Below are 19,067 nucleotides of genomic sequence, written 5' to 3'. Positions count from 1 at the left end.
TAACTGATGGCTTTTGTTCATACAATTTCCTCTGACCACTGAGGATGAAATTATATGTCATAAGTGTTGAGAAATTCAAAACAGTGAATGCAGATATGTGGAAGGGAGCCAGAGCATTCATTGCTCAATAGATGAGTCTTTCATACTTTCTTTGATGACATATGCATTCTCTAACTTCCTCTGTGTCCTACTTCTTTTTCTCTCCCCATGCCACATTCTGTCCTTATTGCCACATAACCCCATTAGTAACTGAACAAACATACAGTATATACTCTCAACACAGATTTGGGGGTGGGGAGTTAAATTGGGTGATTGGAAACAGCAAAACGGAGGATGGAGGAATTTATTTTTATCCTTTCCTGACTCTTTTGGTTCTTGAGACTTCAAAGAGCTAACATAGGCTTCTTCCTTGTTGATGTACTAAGCTCTTATAATACATGTAGAATGAGGCAAGAAATATCAGCACCATAGAAAAGCACATCTGGTAAGCATTAGGTAGTAAAATGATTGTTGATCATAAATTGAGACACTAACATGATGACAAAGTGTTTAAATGTGAATTATTCCTTTACCCTCACAAAGTTCTGAAACAGTATTAATACTTGTTATCATTTTATTTTACTTAAGGACAAATCCTTTGAGTTTTCTGGTTGCCCTTCATTTTCTGGTGAGAGAATAAGGTGGCAACAGCACCTGAGAATATAGGTTGGAAGTGACTATATTGTTTTCCCCTAATCTGGTTCCATAATTGGGAGTAGTGTGGTGTTTGGGTAGATCCTACAAGTTAGTCAGAGTCTTCAGATTGCTGTTGATCCCTTGTATAACATGAGGTTAAAGTTGAGCTAACTGAAGTATTTTGTTGCACAACTTGTATATCTTGTTCTGAACCAACATTGGATGAAAAGGTGGAGAATACATCATGTGCTGAGCTTTGACAGGAGGCATGATGAAAATCCATCTTTGTGTCTTCTGATTGTAGGTCACTTGACTTTCGGCATAGACTTTTCATGTCCACTAGTTTGAGGTCTTTTGTTGGCATAGGGACTATTTGCATATCTTCTTTTGGGATACCAGTGGATTGAAGATCTTGTTGGTTCTTATCTTGATACTGACTGTCTGGAAGTACAACGTCTTGTGATTGCTGATCAAGCTGATGTTGAGGTATAGCGTGCAGAGTGTGGGTTTCTTTGTATAGAACTTTCTTCTTTAGCAATTCTTTCTGTAATAGATCTTGGGTTTGCCAGGCTTGGGACTCCCAATTTAGGGAACGCTTCATTTCAAATTGGCATTCTTGTTCTTTATACTCTTTGTTTCTCCATTCTTGCATACTCCACTCTCGGGATTGTTGGCCTAAAGGCTGCCACTCTTGGTACTTCTGGATTTGGGATTGTTGATTTTGGTCTAGCTGCTGTGGGGATTTCTCCTCTTGGGCCTGCTCATCTTTACCTTGCCCACTGTGGGATTGTTGTCTTAGGGATTGCTTCCCTTGGGGCAGCTGGTCTTCAGCTTCCTGATCTGAGAATTGTTTATCTTGGACTTGTTTATCTATAGAGTGCCTCTTTGGGAATAGCCAGCCTTTGATATGTTGATCTATGGATTTCTTCCTTGGGGATTGCGGGGCTTGGATTGGCAAATCTAGGAATTCCTTTGTTGAAGATTGCCAGCCTTTACTATGCTCTTCAAAAGAATGCTGCTTCATGGATTTCCTGCTTTGGTGTTTCTCATATTTCCATTCTTGGGTCAGCATATTTACTTCTGATTGAATGTCCTGATATGACATATGTGCAAATTGCTGGTCTAGATGTTGGATGCTTTGTAGATGAAGACCCAAGAATTGCTGTTCTAGCTCTTGTGCACTAAGGGCCTGCACAGCATGAAGTGTTTGGGTTTCAAGTTGCCTGGCTTTTATTGGCAGAGCCTCTACATGGGAAAGCATATCTTGGGAAAGCATGTCTTGTGCTGGCATGTCTTTGGATTTCAGGTCATGAGACTGCGTGACATTAGGTGTGGGGTCTTCATACGGCAGGGTTTGTGCTGACAAGTGATCAGGTGGTAATGCTTTAAGATTTTCTACAGGATGGGATGGAAAAACCTGCAGTGGCAAGGCTTCAGCCTGCAGCAGTTGGGATTGCTTTTCTGAGGGGTGTTCGACAGCAAATTGTAGATCTTCATCCTTTATTTGTTCAGTGTGTGTGGTATCTTCTGAGGGCCTTTTCTCTGATTGGGGAGGCGAAGGTTTCTGCTCAGTTTCTTCCTCATAATAGCTAAAATGGGAAGGGACATTTTTTTGTTGTTCATCTGACCCAGATGAAGAAGATGGGTAGTAATTGTTACTGCCTCTTTTCTCTGAATGATGGAAGGTTAAAGGATTTCTTGAGACTCTTAACTTGAAGAAAGTATAGCCTCCAAAGAAAACAGGTTGTATGTTTGTTGGTGAGTTCTCTCTGTTTGACTCTTCCTGAAGGTCCATTTGTATTACAGCATTTTCTTCAGGGATAGATAATTCACTCTCATGAGTAACATCCAAAGGCAAGAGAAACACAATCTACAAAACCAAAGGGTAGGATAAAAATTAGTATAACAGTTATTTTTGATGTTCTTTTCTTCTTGTATTCCCAAATTCTTTTAATCTCTGCCTTAAGACAGTAGATAGAAAATAACAACTACATGAGGAATAAGGAAACAAGTATCAGTACTGCCCTTACTATCAACTCACCAGTTTTATTTTGGACAAGTCATCACCCTCTATTATCTCAAATATTGAATAGGGGAATTTGATTAAAATAGTCTGAAAGTCTTCTATACTTAACATTATAAAACTTCTAAGGCATTTTAAATTATCCAGTCAGTGTTCATATATTCAGCTTTATTTATTTATTGATCACCTACTAAGTGAGCTAAATGATGGAGATTAAAGATAATTAGATGTGGGTTTTGCCCATATGGTGTTCATTGCAAAGCTAGATAACAATATAGTTTAGCAAAAGTTATTGTATAAATAGCTATTAAGTGGTTTATGGGAATGTAGAAGATAATTTAATTCTGAGAAAGCCAAAAAATACTTCATAGAAGAGGTTGTATTTGATGTATATCTTGCTGAGTAGGAATTCCTCAAGCAAAAAGGTAATATGAAGTAAGACAGGAGTCAAAATCCAGAAAGAGGAAACAGTGGATGCAAAAACATAAGGTTGTGATGCAACATAGTGTGATGGACAATGGTAAACAGGTAGATACTGTTAGATGGTATGCTAGGTGCTATAAACTAAATGTTTCTATGTGTAACAATGGCTACTTGGAAAATAAAATTTTTAAATACAATGTAAGTGGCCAGAAAAATAATGAAATATATAAGATAAATTTAATAAACCATGCACTGGAGTTATCCACTAAAACCTACAAGATACTGCTGAGAGAAATGAAATGAGATGTTAGAAACTGTAGACATAGTCTATGGACATGAATAAGGAAGACTACCATATTTTGCTGTGTATAATGTGCTCCCATGTATACTGCACACCCACATTTTGGCCCAGACTTTCAAGAAAAAACTCTTTCACTTAAATTTTTTAAATTCAATTATTTATTTATTTATTTGTATTTAGAAACAAAACCAATTATCATGTTCTGGGGTATCATTTTGCATATGGATATTGTTATTGCTTTCTAGAGTTAGACTTTTAACACATAAGCATAAATAAACTTAAATTTTATATAGATATGGAATTATATATAGACATAGATATTATTTATTATAGATAATATCTATTATTTATATAGATATAGCACTGCCCATGTATACTGTGCATCCTTATTTTTCCCTCAAAAATTTGGGCAAAAAAGCCCTGGCTGGTGTAGCTCAGTGGATTGAGCGCGGACTGTGAATGAAAGCATTGCAGGTTCGATTCCCAGTCAGGGCACATGCTTGGGTTGCAGGCCACAGCCCCCAGCAACTGCACATTGATGTTTCTCTCTCTCTCTTTCCCCCTCCCTTCCCTCTCTAAAAATAAATAAATAAAATCTTTTTAAAAAATTGGGGCAAAAATGTGCATTATACACAACAAAATTCAGTAAATATTATTGATAAGTAAAATTTTCCTGAATTATTTATAAGTTCAGTGCAACTCCAATCATAATCCCAGCAATAATTTTGCATTTTATGGTACAGAGTTTGTATTGGGATGATGAAAAAGTTTTGGGCATAAATAATGATGGTAATTATATTCATTATGAGTCTATTTAATGCCACTGAATTGTATTCATAAAATGGTTAAAATAATAAATAGTATGTATATTTTACCACAACAAGAAGGAATTACTTTAAACCTACAGAAATTAAGACAGTGTGAAATATATGAAAAGACAGATACATAGATCAATGGGACAAAATCAAGTGTCCAAAGGAGACCTATAGACAAGAGGTCAATTGATTTTCACAAAGTTGCCAGGGTATTAGAGGAAAATATTGCATTTTCAACAGATAATATTGAAACTCTCCATGGCGGTATGTGTGTGTGCCAATGAATATGTAACCTTACCTCACAACTATACATAAAATTTAACTCAAAATATGTTATAGTCTTAAACATAAAAGCTAAAACTGTAACGCTTTTATAAGGAAATAGAGAAGAAAATCTTTACAGTCTTGGTGTAAGCAAACTTTTATTAGAACACAGAAAAGACTAACTATAAAAGAAAAGAAATCATAAATTATACATTACGCAGTTTCTTATTTGAAAGAAACTATCAAGGAAATGAAAAGGCAAGCCAAAGCTGGGGAAAATATTAGCAATGCATAAATCTCATAAAAAGATTTACATTAAGAATAAGTTATAACTCATTCTTACAACTCAATAAGATAATGGAATAAAGCTTACTAAAGATTTGAACACATCTCAATAAAAAGATATACAGATCGATAGTAAACATAGAAAAGGTCTCATCATCATTTGTTATCTGGGAAATGCAAATTAAAGCTATGATGAACACTAAATACTCACTAGAATGGCTAAGTTATTAACACAACTGACAATTCCAAGTGTTGGTGGTTAGATGGACCACTTGTTCCTTTCACATATTGCTGATAAGAATGCAAAATGGGAGTTGTGGCCAAGATGGAGGTGTAGGTAGAAACCCTTCACTTCCTCACACAGCCAGAAGGAGGATAACAACCTATCTAAAATCACTAAACAACCAAAATCGCCAGAAAATCAAACTGCATGGAACTCTGACACCAAGGAATTAAAGAAAAAATCAACCAGAATGACCAGACTGGTAAGGCAGACTAAGCAGATCCACTCAGAAAAACCACAGGGAGGCGGCTGGGGGGCGGGGCTGACTGCCCTCAGCAGAGGGACTAACCTAAGGGGAAAATTGAGACTCAGAGCTGACTGTGTGCTAAGGCTGGGGTTACTGTGGTGACAGATACTTCCAGTCTGACACAAGAGTCTGTTGGAAAGTGCGCTAGAGACAAGCTGCATTGTTCCCTCTCTGGCCCCTCCCACACAGGCAGCGCAGCAAAGAGGTTTGCCCTGCCAGAGTGAAGACCTAAGGCCCTTCCCCCTTACAACCTATCAGCTGCGCTAAGACAAAGAAATGTGGCCCAAATGAAAGAACACAGCAAAACTTCAGAAAGACAACTAAGAGAAAAGGAGATTGCCAACCTATCTGATGGAGAATTTAAAGCCCTGGTAATCACAATGCTCACCAAACTGATTGAGCTTGGTCAAAAAATGAAAGAACAAATGAAAAGATACCCAAAATGAAATAAAGCAAAATATTCAGGGAACCGACAGTGACAAGAAGGAAACCAGGATTCAAAGCAATGATTTGGATCATAAGGAAGAAATAAATATCCAACTGGATCAGAACAAAGAAACAAGAATCCAAAAAAATGAAGAGAGGCTGAGGATTCTCTGGGACAACTTGAAATGTTCCAATATCCAAATTATAGGGGTGCCAGAAGGAGAAGAACAGCAGCAAGAAATTGAAAACTTATTTGAACAAATAATGAAGGAAAATGTCCCCAATCTGGTGAAGGAAATAGACTTCCAGGAAGTCCAGGAAGCCCAGAGAGTCCCAAAGAAGTTGTACCCAAAGAGGAACACACCAAGGCACATCATCATTAAATTACCCAAGATTAAAGACAAAGAGAAAATCCTAAAAGCAGCAAGAGGTAAGGAGACAGTTACCTACAAGAGTTCCCAGAAGACTATCAGCTGATTTCTCAAAGGAAACCTTATAGGCAAGAAGGGGCTGGAAAGAAGTACTTTAAGTCATGAAAGGCAAGGACCTACATCCAAGATTACTCTACCCAGCAAAGCTTTCATTTAGAATGGAAGGGCAGATAAAGTGCTTCCCAGATAAAGTCAAGTTAAAAGAGTTCACCATCACCAAGCCAGTATTGTATGAAATGTTAAAGGGACTTATCTAAGAAAAAGAAGATAAAAACTATGAACAATAAAATGACAACAAACTCACAACTATCAACAAATGAACCTAAAAGAAAAGAAAAACAATGAAAATAAAAACTAAGCAAACAACCAGAACAGGAACAGAACCAGAGAAATGGACATCACACAGAAGGAGTTCATTGGGGAGGGGGAAGGGAAGAATAGGGGGGAATGTACAGGGAAGAAAAAACATAATTAGTAGGCATAAAATAAATGGGGAGAGATAAAAAATGGTATAGGAAACAGAGAAGTCAAAGAACTTGTATGTACAACCCATGGACATGAACTAAGGGTGAGGGGAATGCTGGAGGGTTGGGGAGGGCAGGGTGGAGTGGGGATAAAGGGGAAAAGATTGAGAAAACTGTAGTAGCATAATCAATAAAAATACTTCATAAAAAAGGATACAAAATGGTACAGTCACTTTGGAGAACTGTTTAACATTTTTTTATAAAGTTAAACATCCACTTGCCATATGACCTAGCAATCAAATCTTAGACACAACACGCCAAGAGACATGAAAACATCTGCCCACACAAAGACAGGAATACAAATGAACATTAAAAAGTAAATGGATAAACAAATTGTGGTGTATCCTTCCATAAAAGGAACAAACTATTGATACATGCAACAGTGCGGATGAATCTCATAACACGTTGCTGAGTGAAAGAAGCCAAATACAAAGAGTACTTACATAAAATCCCATGTATATGAAGTTTGAGAAAGTAACAACCATGAAAGAGGTAATGAAGGTAATTTGACCATAAGAGAGATTCCAGGGAACCATCTGGGGTGTCAGGAATTCACAACATTTTTATTTGATGGTAGTTTAACTACCATCAAACTCTTTGAATAATACACTTAAAATTGGTGCATTTTAATGATTTTAAGTTATAATTCCATAAAGTTGATGTAAAAAAGGTGGAAATCCACTAACACAGGGCCTAGAACTGTCACCGTGATATAGAGAGCACAATGGAACCACATTACTTGAGTCAGATTCCTGGTGTTGTAAGACATTAGAGAGGTTATTCTTTGTGCTTTAGTTCTTTTATATGTAAAAGAAAAGTGTTTTAATAGTTTTGTTAAGATTGAGTAAGTTGGTGCTAAGCAATCATAATAATGACTGACTGGCATATCATTAAGTAAATGTAATCTCTAATGATTATTATGTCATATTAGTATTACTGCTAAATATTCTTCTTCTCTGCTTCCTCTCTGGTGAGGGAATTGCCTCACACACCCATGGGACCAAAGTATAAGCTCCTCATGCAACAGTAATATGAGTTCCCATTAAGTCCAGTCTTTTACACATTTTGGCAGGGAGATAAGGAGCTATCTGAATGGAGATAGTAGGAAGAGCAAGAAAAAGTAGTATAGTTGTCTCAAAGGTTAGAGTAGGCCTTCGATTTTAAGCTTGTACCTCCTTCACCATCCTAAACTTAAAAGTTTTAATTCAGCATCTGAGAATATTGCTCCATGCACTGATAGGACAGACATCACCTTGGAGTGTCCCAAGGGGAATCTGTTCTTATAACAATTGAACACACCTCATTTGACCTTGTCCAGCACTTGCTTCTAAAGGAGGCTATAGTCACAGAGATGCTGAGCTCTACCAAGCTGATGATTAGTAAGACTGACAAAATGCCCTGCAAAAAAGAAAAATTGAATATTAAAAAATGGCAATTGGGATGAAACTGTTGCATTTTACAGATCTAAGCAAAGGACCACTTACACTGTATGGCCAAATAGAGCAAAACCCATATTGTAGATGCTTCTGTAGCCATCAGTGATTGAACAATTTTCATCTCATGTCTTCCCAATAAGCAGAGGGAACAAATTCTAATGCCTGTAGAAGCCAGGCAACCATCTTACATGACTTAAACAGGTAGGAGGAGAAATAGTGGACAGTAAAGGTATTTCTACAATTCATCCACTACTCCATTTCAGGCAATAGTTACCATGTGGGAATAAGGGCCCCATGATGCCTGGTCTTCTTTTCCACCTAAGAAAGCCTGACATACATATTTTTAATGTGAAATTTTCCAGTTATTTATTTACTTATGTAAATTAACTAGAACATATCTTCAGGCTGAATATAGCCCACAGATTTCTATTTTGCACACTCTGCTTTAAGGTAATGCTTAGATCAAGAAGCAGCATGGAAAAGCATTGTGTCCAAAAAGCATAGACTATGGAGACAGAAAGAGCTGGTACAATTGGGTCCAAGGTTACACTTAACCTTGGGCAAGTGACTGAGTCTAACTGAATCTTGATTTTTCTGCAACACATTCAAAAGCTTAGATATACCCTGTTTGTTGGTAAACTATTAGGTATGAAGTACCTACTGTAAATTTACTGGTTTCAGCTGTTATACAAGAGATACCTGGTTTTGGTCTTTGTGGAACTTCTATCATAGATAGTAAAGAAGGCAGACAGTATTAAATAAGCTATTATTTACTCAACTAAATTGTGTTAGTTGCTGTGAAAAAGTGCTGGGAGCTATGCATGGCTCTCATGAGAGATCTGACCAGGTCTGCACTAGGGAACATAGAGCTGCAATCAGGAAGGGTGTCCTTAAAAAAGTGATGTTTCTATTGAAAAGAAGGAAAGAGGAGGAGTTTGGTGAGTAGGTGAAAAAGGGTAAGGAATGGGTCTGGGGAACATTTGAAGCAAAGAAAAACTGGTCTTATAGCCCTGGGACAGTGAGTATGGACACCTTAAGAAATTTCAGAAAGTGGCAGGAGAATGGAGTGAGAAAGATAAAGGCTTGGAATAATGTCAGAAAGGTAGGCAGGATAGTTTCTATAGGGTCTTATAAGCCTTTTCAGATTGGGGTCTTAATTCTGTGTTTAACAGGAAGCCATTGACTAATGTCCTCAGATTTACCTGTTGAAGTATAGACTGAAGTGTAGACAATGGATGGTCTTTGGAACAAAAGTCAGTCCAAGAAATGCCTCAAGCCCATTGCTCTGGCATTTTTGGTTTACGATGTATGTGTTACAGCAAGGAATTGTGAAGTAATAGAAATGAAGTCTTGAAATGAATTAGATATACCGTATTTTGGGACTATAAGATGCTTCCCCTCCCCCAGCCCAAATTTGGGAGGAATAATGGTTGTTAATGCTGCTGTTGAGTTCTGTTTACATTTACATTGTTGAAATATTATGTTATTTATGTTATTAAATATTTTACCACATTTTTTGTTTCAAAATTTTTTTTCCTATTTTCTTCCTCTAAAACCTGGGTGCGTCTTATGGTCTGAAAAATGGGGTCTTTAATTCTGTATTCAGAAACTAATCTTGCAATACCCAACCATGTGGGGCAGGAAGTAGACAGCAAAGGTTAATTTATATGGAACTTTAACCCTTTCAGTATACAATTTCTTCCTGGTATATACTAAAGTAATGTACAATTACTGCCCACTGCCCACTAGGTGGGCCAGATGGCCCTCTGCCCACTAGGAAAAAGGTAAGGATTATAATGTCATATAATATTCTTGGCCTAATTAGGACAAGATTTTATCTCTTATATTGATTGATCTCTGCCTTTCCTTAGTGACCTTTTACGAGTCTAAGTCTGGAATTTACCTCAGAACATATGGAAGCATCCTTAGACTCACTTTAATGAGTGATTGTGAGGATCAAATAAGATCTATTGAGTAACCAATAGCTCTTTTTCCTTTCCCTCTTCATTGGGGAAGACAATTTCCCATGATTCCCCTTCACTTCTATCCAAATGAGTCAAATCTCATTAACAATCTAGAGCAAAAGCTGTGAAGATGTGGTTGGTAGACAGAGAATGAAACCCCAGCATTCACTTGGGTAAGTAGAGGGAATGGCTTTTTTGATTAATCGACATGTGTAAAAGTAATCTCATTGAATACTCTGTAGATAAATACATAAAGTTACACCTACAATTATATTTCCTGGTAAAGACACATCTCATCTGCTAATTGCACATTTGTATGCAATGATTTATCTTCTAAAATTATTAATATATCTCATTAAGTGACTTAAATGCCTTCTCCCACTGTATTTTGCTTTCAGTTTTGGGTAAACTTTTTAGATCATTCTGTTCCTCATTAACGCTGAAAAGGTAAAATTTAATTCAATCCATTTCAACCCTAAAGGTAATAGTTAAAATCTGTTGACTATTTACACTGTATCAGGTAGTATTCTAATTTAAGTAACCCTTCCAACAACCCAATAAGGTAGATATTCTTATTATCTTCATTTTCCATATGAGGAAAACTGGGGCTCAGAGAAGACAAAATGTTAGGCCAGGCCACAAGCCTATATGGGACAAGACCAAGCTTTCAAATCCAGACTTGAACCACAACATGCTTCTCAACAGTCAGTTCCAATGTGGACACGTCAGTTATTGAATCGATGCATCGTGAATATCTCAGATAAGATTACAAAGATTTCATTGTACAGAACAAGACCACTTACAGTGAAAAGGATTCTACCTATAGCACATATTCCTTCGATGGAAGGCGCGTCGCAATACTGGTGCTGATGTTTAAAGCTGATAATGATGAGAGCAATCCCAGCCACTGCAACCAAGGAACTGATCACATTCCAGGCCATGACACCTTGCCCCTGGGAAAGTTGTTAAAAATAATAAAGGCAAACAGTTTTAGAAGGAGCCAGGAAGCCAAGAAAGAGAATGGGTAGAAAAGGGTGCTCTATGGTTAATGCTCAAGAAAATGTTCTCCATCTCTACATCTGTCCCCATTTCCCTTGTTAGTTCAGTTTGTTCATTAGATTCCACATATGACTGAAATCATATGGTATTTGTCTTTCTCTGACTGGCCTATTTCACTTAGGATAAGGGGACTAAAATGGTAGTGAAAAAAATACAACAAAGATTAATTTTTTAAAAAAAGAAAATGTTTACTTTATCCTGATGCACCACCTTTCACAACTGATAAGCAAAATAGTGTGTTAGAAATTATCTTGGCCTTGTAATCAAACCTGATTTTGAGTCTAGTGAACTATTAATAGAATGTCATACAAGATAGCTAATCTCTTGGAGTCTTGATTTCTACCTTTAAAAATGACAGTGATGTCACCTAATTTTAGGGCAGTATCCATTTATTCACCTATCTTAATAAATATTTAGTGTACACCAGCTATGTGTCAGACTCTGCATTAGGCCCCTGGGACACAGAGGCAAGCAGGGTAGGTGAAGTCCTGCCTTCACGTGGCTTAGATCCATTGCTCAAGGGGGATTCACACACTAACTCACCATGTGGTCATGAACATAATTCACACATGGTAACAAATTTGGACTGCAGTTTAAAGGTTTCCTTTCTTGAGCTTAGTGTTCCAACTTGAAAGTTCACATGGCCCCATCCAAATGCCTCTACTCATTCCCTTTTTATTTTATTATTATTATTATTTTTTGTTTACCTGTCTAAATCCCTTTGAAGGGAGGAGAATATTTTCATTTTAAAGAGAAAAAAAAAAAACAAAAGAAAAATCGCACATCTCAATTTTGTAGGTACAACCAAAACTGTCCTCAGACATTGTCAAATATTCTCAGGGGGATGGGGGAGTGGCAGGGGTGGTGTGGGGGATGGGCAGCAAAATTGCTCCCAATTAAGAACCATTGAGTTAGAGCAATGGTTTTCAACTTTTTTCATCCCATAGCACACATAAACTACTCACATTCTCAAAAAATATACTTTTTGCCGAGCTGACAAAAATAATGGGTATAATTTTGGTTCATTCACAGTGATGGCAATTTTTGTATTGGCTGTGTCATTTTTATTTGACAATCCAAGAGAAAAGAGGTCAATGCCTCTGATTAAATAGTCAAGTCTCGAATGTTTTAAAAATTCTTTTGGTACATCGTTTGAAAATTGCTGAGTTAGAGGAATGTAGGAGGGCTTCCAATAAGCAACTCTTTCAGTTTAGTTGACTAGGGCAATGAGAACCAGTGGGAGGATGTAGGGCTAATGGTGACACTGATGAAAATTGAGATCAGTGACTTGATCTGAAAATTTGATATGTAAAGATTTCTGTAGGGGATCCTGGATTACTGAAGGCTTTGTACACAAAGATGAGATAAAGCAAGTAGAAGACTTTAAATTAAATAGGAGTAACAAAAGTGACTTACCAGACATTTTTCCTTTTTGTTGAATCCTGTGATATACCCCGTAATAATAAACTTTTAAGAAGAAAAGAAACAAAAGTTACCAAGTGATGGATTTGACCACTTGACAATATAACTTACTTACGAGGTTATATTGTGATCTATTGGTCTGTGGTTCTCCCAAACCAGTCTCTCTACCTGAGCATCAGAAGAGGAGGGTAACACGGATGTAGGAAATACTGTACTGGCCATGCTCAGCACTGACCAAGGCCTCTTTGCCAAGGTTAGCTGGGAGAGGCAAGCCCCTCTTTAAGGTCCAAAGGATACCTCAGTAAGTGGTAAGGATACCACTTACTTTTTGGCCCAGATGAGCTCCAAAAAGTAAGATAACCCTGGGCTCTGGGTCTGGAAAAGGGAAGGGTGAGCTGTGTCTGCTCTGAGCAGATAAAAGGAGCCTTTCTCAGGGCAGAACTCTCTAAAGGTTGATACGTGGCCTGAAATCTGGTAATGATCTCAGCCACTTCTTTTTTTTTTAACTGAATAAAGATTTTGTTATACCACATATGTAATGAGCAACTGATACAGAAAAGGGCATTTTTGGTTATTTTGTTAAGAAATGTTTCCTATAATTTCTCCCATTAAAGTATAGTTCTCAAAGCAACCACCACAACAGAGGAAGCATTAATTAGCCCATTTTATTCAGATACAAGAATGCTGGGCATTTACTGTCCCATCTGTAGTTGTATCAGCAGTGAAATGAACACAGTTTATATTACTCAACTATTCTTTGAACTCCAAGAACTACTGAAGTCTTTTCTGAGGTTTAGCAGATATTTGCACAGCATTCAAATGTTCTCCAAATGTGGTAGTTATTTGATAGATGGCAGTTTTTTGTGATGCTCTAAATGTAAGTCCTAATGTTTTATAAGAGGTATCCACAAGGGTTCCTGAAATCCAAGGTGGTGTACTGGAAGCATGAGGAAGCTTGAAGTACTTGTACTGCTTCTTGCAGAATCAACAAAATACTAAGAATTGCTGGCCATGTGGTCTGGACAATTCCAAATCCATCTTCTCTAAATGACGCTGCTACTAAGTGAAACAGACCTTCCAGTGAAAAAACAGCCCGAATAGAGGCCTCTGGATGCTTATAGAAAAAAACACATTATCAGCACCCATTCTTCTGAGGAGAAATTCTTTATCTGTTCATGTTTATTCTGAATCCATGAATAATCACACTGGGCTGTCTATTGTCTTGCTCTCAGCACTAACAATAGATGGAGGATTAGAAAGTTCATTCATTTGCTGCTTAGAAGCAGAAGTCCATAAACTTGGTCTTCTTCTTATCAGCTGAGAACTTTGAGGTGACCATAGCAGGTGTTTACATTAAAAATTCCAGCCATCTGATAAAATTACAGTAGAGCCAAACTGAGACCCAAAGGGTCTTGCAACATTGAGTATAGAAGGCCAGGGAATCTGGCTAAATTTTGGGGTCTGAAAAGTACTTTCTTCTGGAGAATTCAATTTCTTAGGTACCACTGGGTATGATGAAGACCTCACCCTTCCATTTTTAGTAGCAGCTTCTTGGTAGAGAACCAGCTTCTGAGTCATATCATTTAGAAGATTCAAACACTCCCTGGAAATAGCTGTCCAGTTGTGGGAATGTCCACTTGGTTGGCTAAGACTAAAAACTTCTTCCTGTCTTCATGAAGAATATTGAGAAAGCAACATCAGGTCCTGCAAGGCCAAATACTTTATGATAAGGGGCAGATGGCTGTTTAAAACTTTTGGGAGGCCTTCATCTGACTCTTCTGCAAATGGTGATTGAATGGAGAACAGATGGACCTCTGTGGCATAGACTTGGAAGAGTATCCATGAGATGTACCAAGTCATCAAGAGAAAGATCCCACATAACCAGACACAGTAGAGTAATGAGATTCAAGAGGCCACTCACAGTATCAAGAGGCCTGTGAACTTGCTCATCAATCTGAAGGTCCACAGCAGTGCTAATCTAAGCTTTGGGAATACAGCCAAAACAATAATACACAATACAGATATTTTAAATCAAAAACAGTGATCCCATAAAACTGTGTTTAACTACTAAGAGCAAAGATCTCCTAAAGCACAAGAACTTGTATTGCTGTATGATGGGAAATGAAAGGTAGTTCACATTGTTAAGAAAATGCAGGAGGCTGTAGCTATAGCCCATAAAATGCTCCAGCCTGTAGAAAAAAAGGTGATACTGATTTAAGAAGGTTTGTGCAGCTGGGTTATCTAAGCTCTCAGTACCAGGGCAGGAAACCACAAGAAAACTGCATCAGCCCTTGGTTATCTCCACAGCACATGAAGCCACCATCATTCCCATTGCAGCATGAATAAATAAGTATGTGGGCTACTGAGGATGAATGATATCCCTGAGGATGAATGAGTGCCAGTCTGGAGCAGAGAATGGAAGGCACAATGCATAGAAGTCTACATTAAAAATACTTATTATTATTACTACTGACAGAAGGAAGATCATTGAAGGATCATATATAGATCATTGAAAGAATCAGACAGCCACTGTATAGGATGAAATGAATCACTGCTGCTGAAGATTGTAAACACTGTGGTACAGATGGAGAGAAGCAGCACTGACCAGACAATACTTGCAACTGTCCTCCAGCCCAAGCATGCCAAAAGATGTCCCATGACAACTATGTGCCAAGCACTTCCCTGACCTCCCAGGCCAGATATGTCCTCCATTAATTCTCACATGGTGCACCTGGAACTCCTTTCTTATGCATGCTTAGCACAAGTTATGTTATTTTTACTTCTTCATTTCTAGCCTCCCTATTACATGGCAAACCCCAACAAATTCTAAGAGCAATCCACCAGTTCTCTCAAAAAGGGTCTGTTTACCAGGACTCTCAGCAGCTAAGACACTGCTGAAGATATACTTTGTGCTCAGTAAATATCTTTTCAATGAGAAGTGGAGTTTTAACAAGCTGTATGCCAGAACCTCATTAAAATTTATGCGTGCAAATCACACAAAGTCACACTGGGAAAATTCTTTGTGAAAAGGACAAGTGAGGAGTTGGTCTATTTGGTTTTTCTACAGTGCAGAGTGTGTAGTTTGAAAATCAGTCCATATTATATTATTTATATTTGGAAGTGAAAACACAACTAATTGTCTTTGTAATGCAGACTATAAAAAAGGCATAGAATATTTATGTTCTTCAAAAGAGCAGAGATTTTAATGGAGACAGTAGTCTCATTTATTTTTCATTTCATTCATCTGTTCATTGAATGATGCATTCATTCATTCCTACTGTGCATTCAGCATGAGTCTAGATGCTGAAAATGTAACAACCAAGACAATATTCTTCCCCTCTTGGAGACTGTGTTCTAGTAGGGACAGTTCTAATGAGTCTATGCCTAAATATTGTGGCCCAAGAATAGGAACCAAGGCTGTGAGGATTGGCTGGAAATAGCACCCTACTAAGAATTTTATTTATAGCTCTATAATTAATTAGATGAGTGACACTCACAAAATTCTTTCAGGATAACAAGGGGATTGAACCATAATGATCATCTTAAAATTCTCCTTAAGCTATGAGAGTCTGTGATTCTATGGGTGCTAGCTAGATATTGGGTTGACCAAAAAGTTATCTTGATTTTTTTCCATAAGATGGCTCTAGTAGCACTTAATTGTCTTTAACTTTATTGAAAACAGTTCTGTTAAATTGTATTGTGACAACTGTCATATCAGTGTCCATTTAAAAAAAACAACTTAAAATTTATGAATTTTTGTGTAGCCATTTTAATATTGAAGAATATATGCAAGATTTTTGGTATATTATGCTTTATTATTTCAAGAAAGGAAAAACATAACTAAAATGCAAAACAGATTTGTATGGAGAAGGTGCTGTGACTGATTGAATGTGTCAAAAGTGGTTTGCAAAGTTTTGTGCTGGAGATTTCTCACTGGATGATGCTCCATGGTTGTGTAGACCAGTTGAAGTTATTGGCAATCAACCTGAGATGTTCACTGAGAACAATCAACATTGTATTATGCAGGAGATAGCTGATATACTCAAAATATTCAAATCAATAAAGTTATTGGTGAAAATAAAAAAATGTCTTTTATTTTACAGGAAAAAACCGTACAGACTTTTTGGTCAACCCAATATGTTTAAATGAACTCTTCTCAAATTCAGTTTCCTTATTTGCAAAGGGAAAAGCAGGGTGTTCACCCATCTAATCTCCCAGACTAATAGAAAGGAGCCAGTGTTTTGCTATACATTCAAGGATTTTGGAAACCTTTAAACCCTGCACACCTATGAGTAGTTATTACTTTGATGATGGCAGTGCGGTAACTAAATGAAGTTACTTCTCCTCCCACAGAAGGGACTAGTCTTCTTGGGGACCATATTCATAGAATTCATTATCCCAGAACTTGAGGCCAGCCTTCATAGTAATTTCTCTAAAGTTCCTGACAGTACTCACAATAAGCGCTCCCCAGAATGGATATCCTGTGAAGAAAACAAGTGGAAATCTTTGGGAGTAACTGAAGTAATTAAATGCGAATATTGTTCCAACGCTCACAATGATCCAGGCAAGCAGCATCTGGACAGCCTGTGAGGAGAGAAACGGGTACATGAGGTTACAAGGGCTGCAGTGTCTCTGGCCTGGCTCTCACAGGACCCTTGGGCTTCCCTCTAAGCCCCTGTCACACTTCTCTCTCTGAATGCCTTCCTCTGTCCATTGGCCAACCACTCTCAGATTTTCAGAAGGCCCATTATTTCTCTTCATCATACTTGCCGGGGTCCTTCAGGTTCAAACGCTTTACTCTCATCCATCACTACTTGCTATAACCCCAGGTGTTAAACCAATTTATTTTGTATCAGACAAATTTGAGTATACACCCGATACTACCTAGATTGCAAATGCCCTAAAGACAGAGACTACAGGCTATTAACCTTTATACTTTTTTTCTTCTGTAGCCCCAGCATCTTGTTATTTTCCCTACTCCCCAACACACACGTTTTCCACAGTCACTGTCTGCTTTTGGGATTGTAGCTCAGCCCAGTTCTCTAAAAGTTTATAAAGTTCACTGACGCTGAGTGGAGAAGCTAAGGTGAGATTATGTCTCATATCTTCATGCAACAGCCTGAATAGAATGGAGAGTAACCTAGTGGGCTTTTCAGCCGGCAGGGAAGGGAGCTCTGTGGTGGGCCCGTGCCTCTTCTCTTCTCAGTGCAGAGCTGTTCCCCCAGCATTCTGGGCTCTGTCCCTAGGCTACACACCTCTGTGTCCTGGTGCCACAAGTAGTGATTTTACTCTTGTACTCAGTGCTCTTGTACTAAGTGCTCTTGTCCTAAGGATTTTACTCTTGTGCATACAGCTCCCTTCTAAGTACATTTATGACTGTAATTGTGTGTGTGTGTGTGTGTGTCTACTTTGTAGCTCACTATGGAGCACTGAGAATGGTTCTTCAAGACTTCCCAATGCCTGTAACAGCACAGAGGGGAAGTTTAAGCTCTAATGGCTCTTGTTCCAAGCTCAGAGATGCCAGCACACCCTGAAGTCACCTCCTGAATAAAATATTTGGAAAAATTACACCAGTTTCCCGTATCTCCTCTGTTGTGACTCAGAGAACAGGACTAACTCCTCACGAAACAGCCATAGGATTTCCTTGAGGTGTGGGAGTTAGTAATTATAGTTAAATATTCTATTTTGCAGAGTTAAATAAGCCCTCAGAAACATTTCTAAGACATGAGGCAACCTGTGTGTGTTTCTAAACAGATTTTTTTTTCTCTTGTTTATCCAAAATCTAGGAAAATGGTATTGGCTACATATTGGCTCTTCTACTGATGATCCAAGTATTTGTACGAGCAAATGACTTAGACATATTTATGATTAGCCAAGAACGATACACTGTAGTTGAAGGGTGAGGAAGGGGGAAGGCAGTTTACTCCCTCCCTGAAAAGTATTTCTGGAGACATATATGGAGAAATCATTTCTTTTCTCCCTTCCAGAAAGACCCATGGATGAGAAAGGACTTACCCCCAAGACTCTTGGCTCTCCCCTGAGGAAATCCAGCAGAGAGCTATGAGGCCCATAGGGAAATGCAGTCAATACGGTTTCATTTGGTTGTAGAGTGATGACATGGGTCGATCTTTTGACCTCAAGTGATGACCCCATGATTCAATGGCAAAACTCTATCTAAAAAATGAGTGAGCAAACATTGCAGCCACAATCATGGTCTTCCTTCAGTCCCACGTGGAGTCCTTAGCCATGAGCCCATACCGATTACTCACCTCAGTACTAGAACCACAGAATCACAGTCATTAAGTCATAGAGTCTTAGAATTCCAGAGCATATCCAGCCCCGTATCTTCCTGGTGAAGAATCCAATTATCCAGAGGACTCACTTACTTGTCAATTTGTTTAGAAACAGACAGTAAACACAAAATAAATGGACAGTATACATAAAAGCGAAGTCCAGCATCTATATTCATGAGATATAAAGGAACTAAAA

The 19,067-nt window shown here is 38.0% G+C and overlaps 1 protein-coding gene and 1 pseudogene across 1 annotated transcript; both read right to left on the bottom strand.

Moving 5' to 3' along the window:
- Positions 1–578: 578 nt before the first annotated feature.
- Positions 579–19,067, bottom strand: MS4A14 (membrane spanning 4-domains A14). The gene is made up of 6 exons (XM_028517482.2): positions 18,594–19,067; positions 17,034–17,162; positions 12,573–12,623; positions 10,901–11,050; positions 7,997–8,095; positions 579–2,545 (listed from the first exon to the last, which is right to left on the bottom strand). Exons 1-6 carry the CDS (start codon positions 18,729–18,731, stop codon positions 785–787), a joined length of 2,328 nt encoding a protein of 775 aa, XP_028373283.1. The 5' UTR covers positions 18,732–19,067; the 3' UTR covers positions 579–784.
- On the bottom strand, positions 13,329–15,236 carry LOC114500983 (annotated as a pseudogene).

This window comes from Phyllostomus discolor, chromosome 6 (assembly GCF_004126475.2).
Source record: "Phyllostomus discolor isolate MPI-MPIP mPhyDis1 chromosome 6, mPhyDis1.pri.v3, whole genome shotgun sequence".
Taxonomy (NCBI): Eukaryota; Metazoa; Chordata; class Mammalia; order Chiroptera; family Phyllostomidae; genus Phyllostomus; species Phyllostomus discolor.
Note: the sequence above shows the minus strand (reverse complement) of the source record. Positions and strands in the feature narration are given on the sequence as shown.

What these genes read in the sequence shown, in the direction of transcription:
- MS4A14 (XM_028517482.2), bottom strand. Translation starts at nt 18,731, where the DNA reads ATGGGGTCATCACTTGAGGTCAAAAGATCGACCCATGTCATCACTCTA. An exon ending in GAGAGCCAAGAGTCTTGGGG is followed by an intron (nt 17,163 to 18,593) that starts GTAAGTCCTTTC and finishes CTCTCCTCACAG; the next exon opens with GCTGTCCAGATGCTGCTTGC. An exon ending in TAGGTAGAATCCTTTTCACT is followed by an intron (nt 8,096 to 10,900) that starts GTAAGTGGTCTT and finishes TCTTTTTTGCAG; the next exon opens with GGCATTTTGTCAGTCTTACT.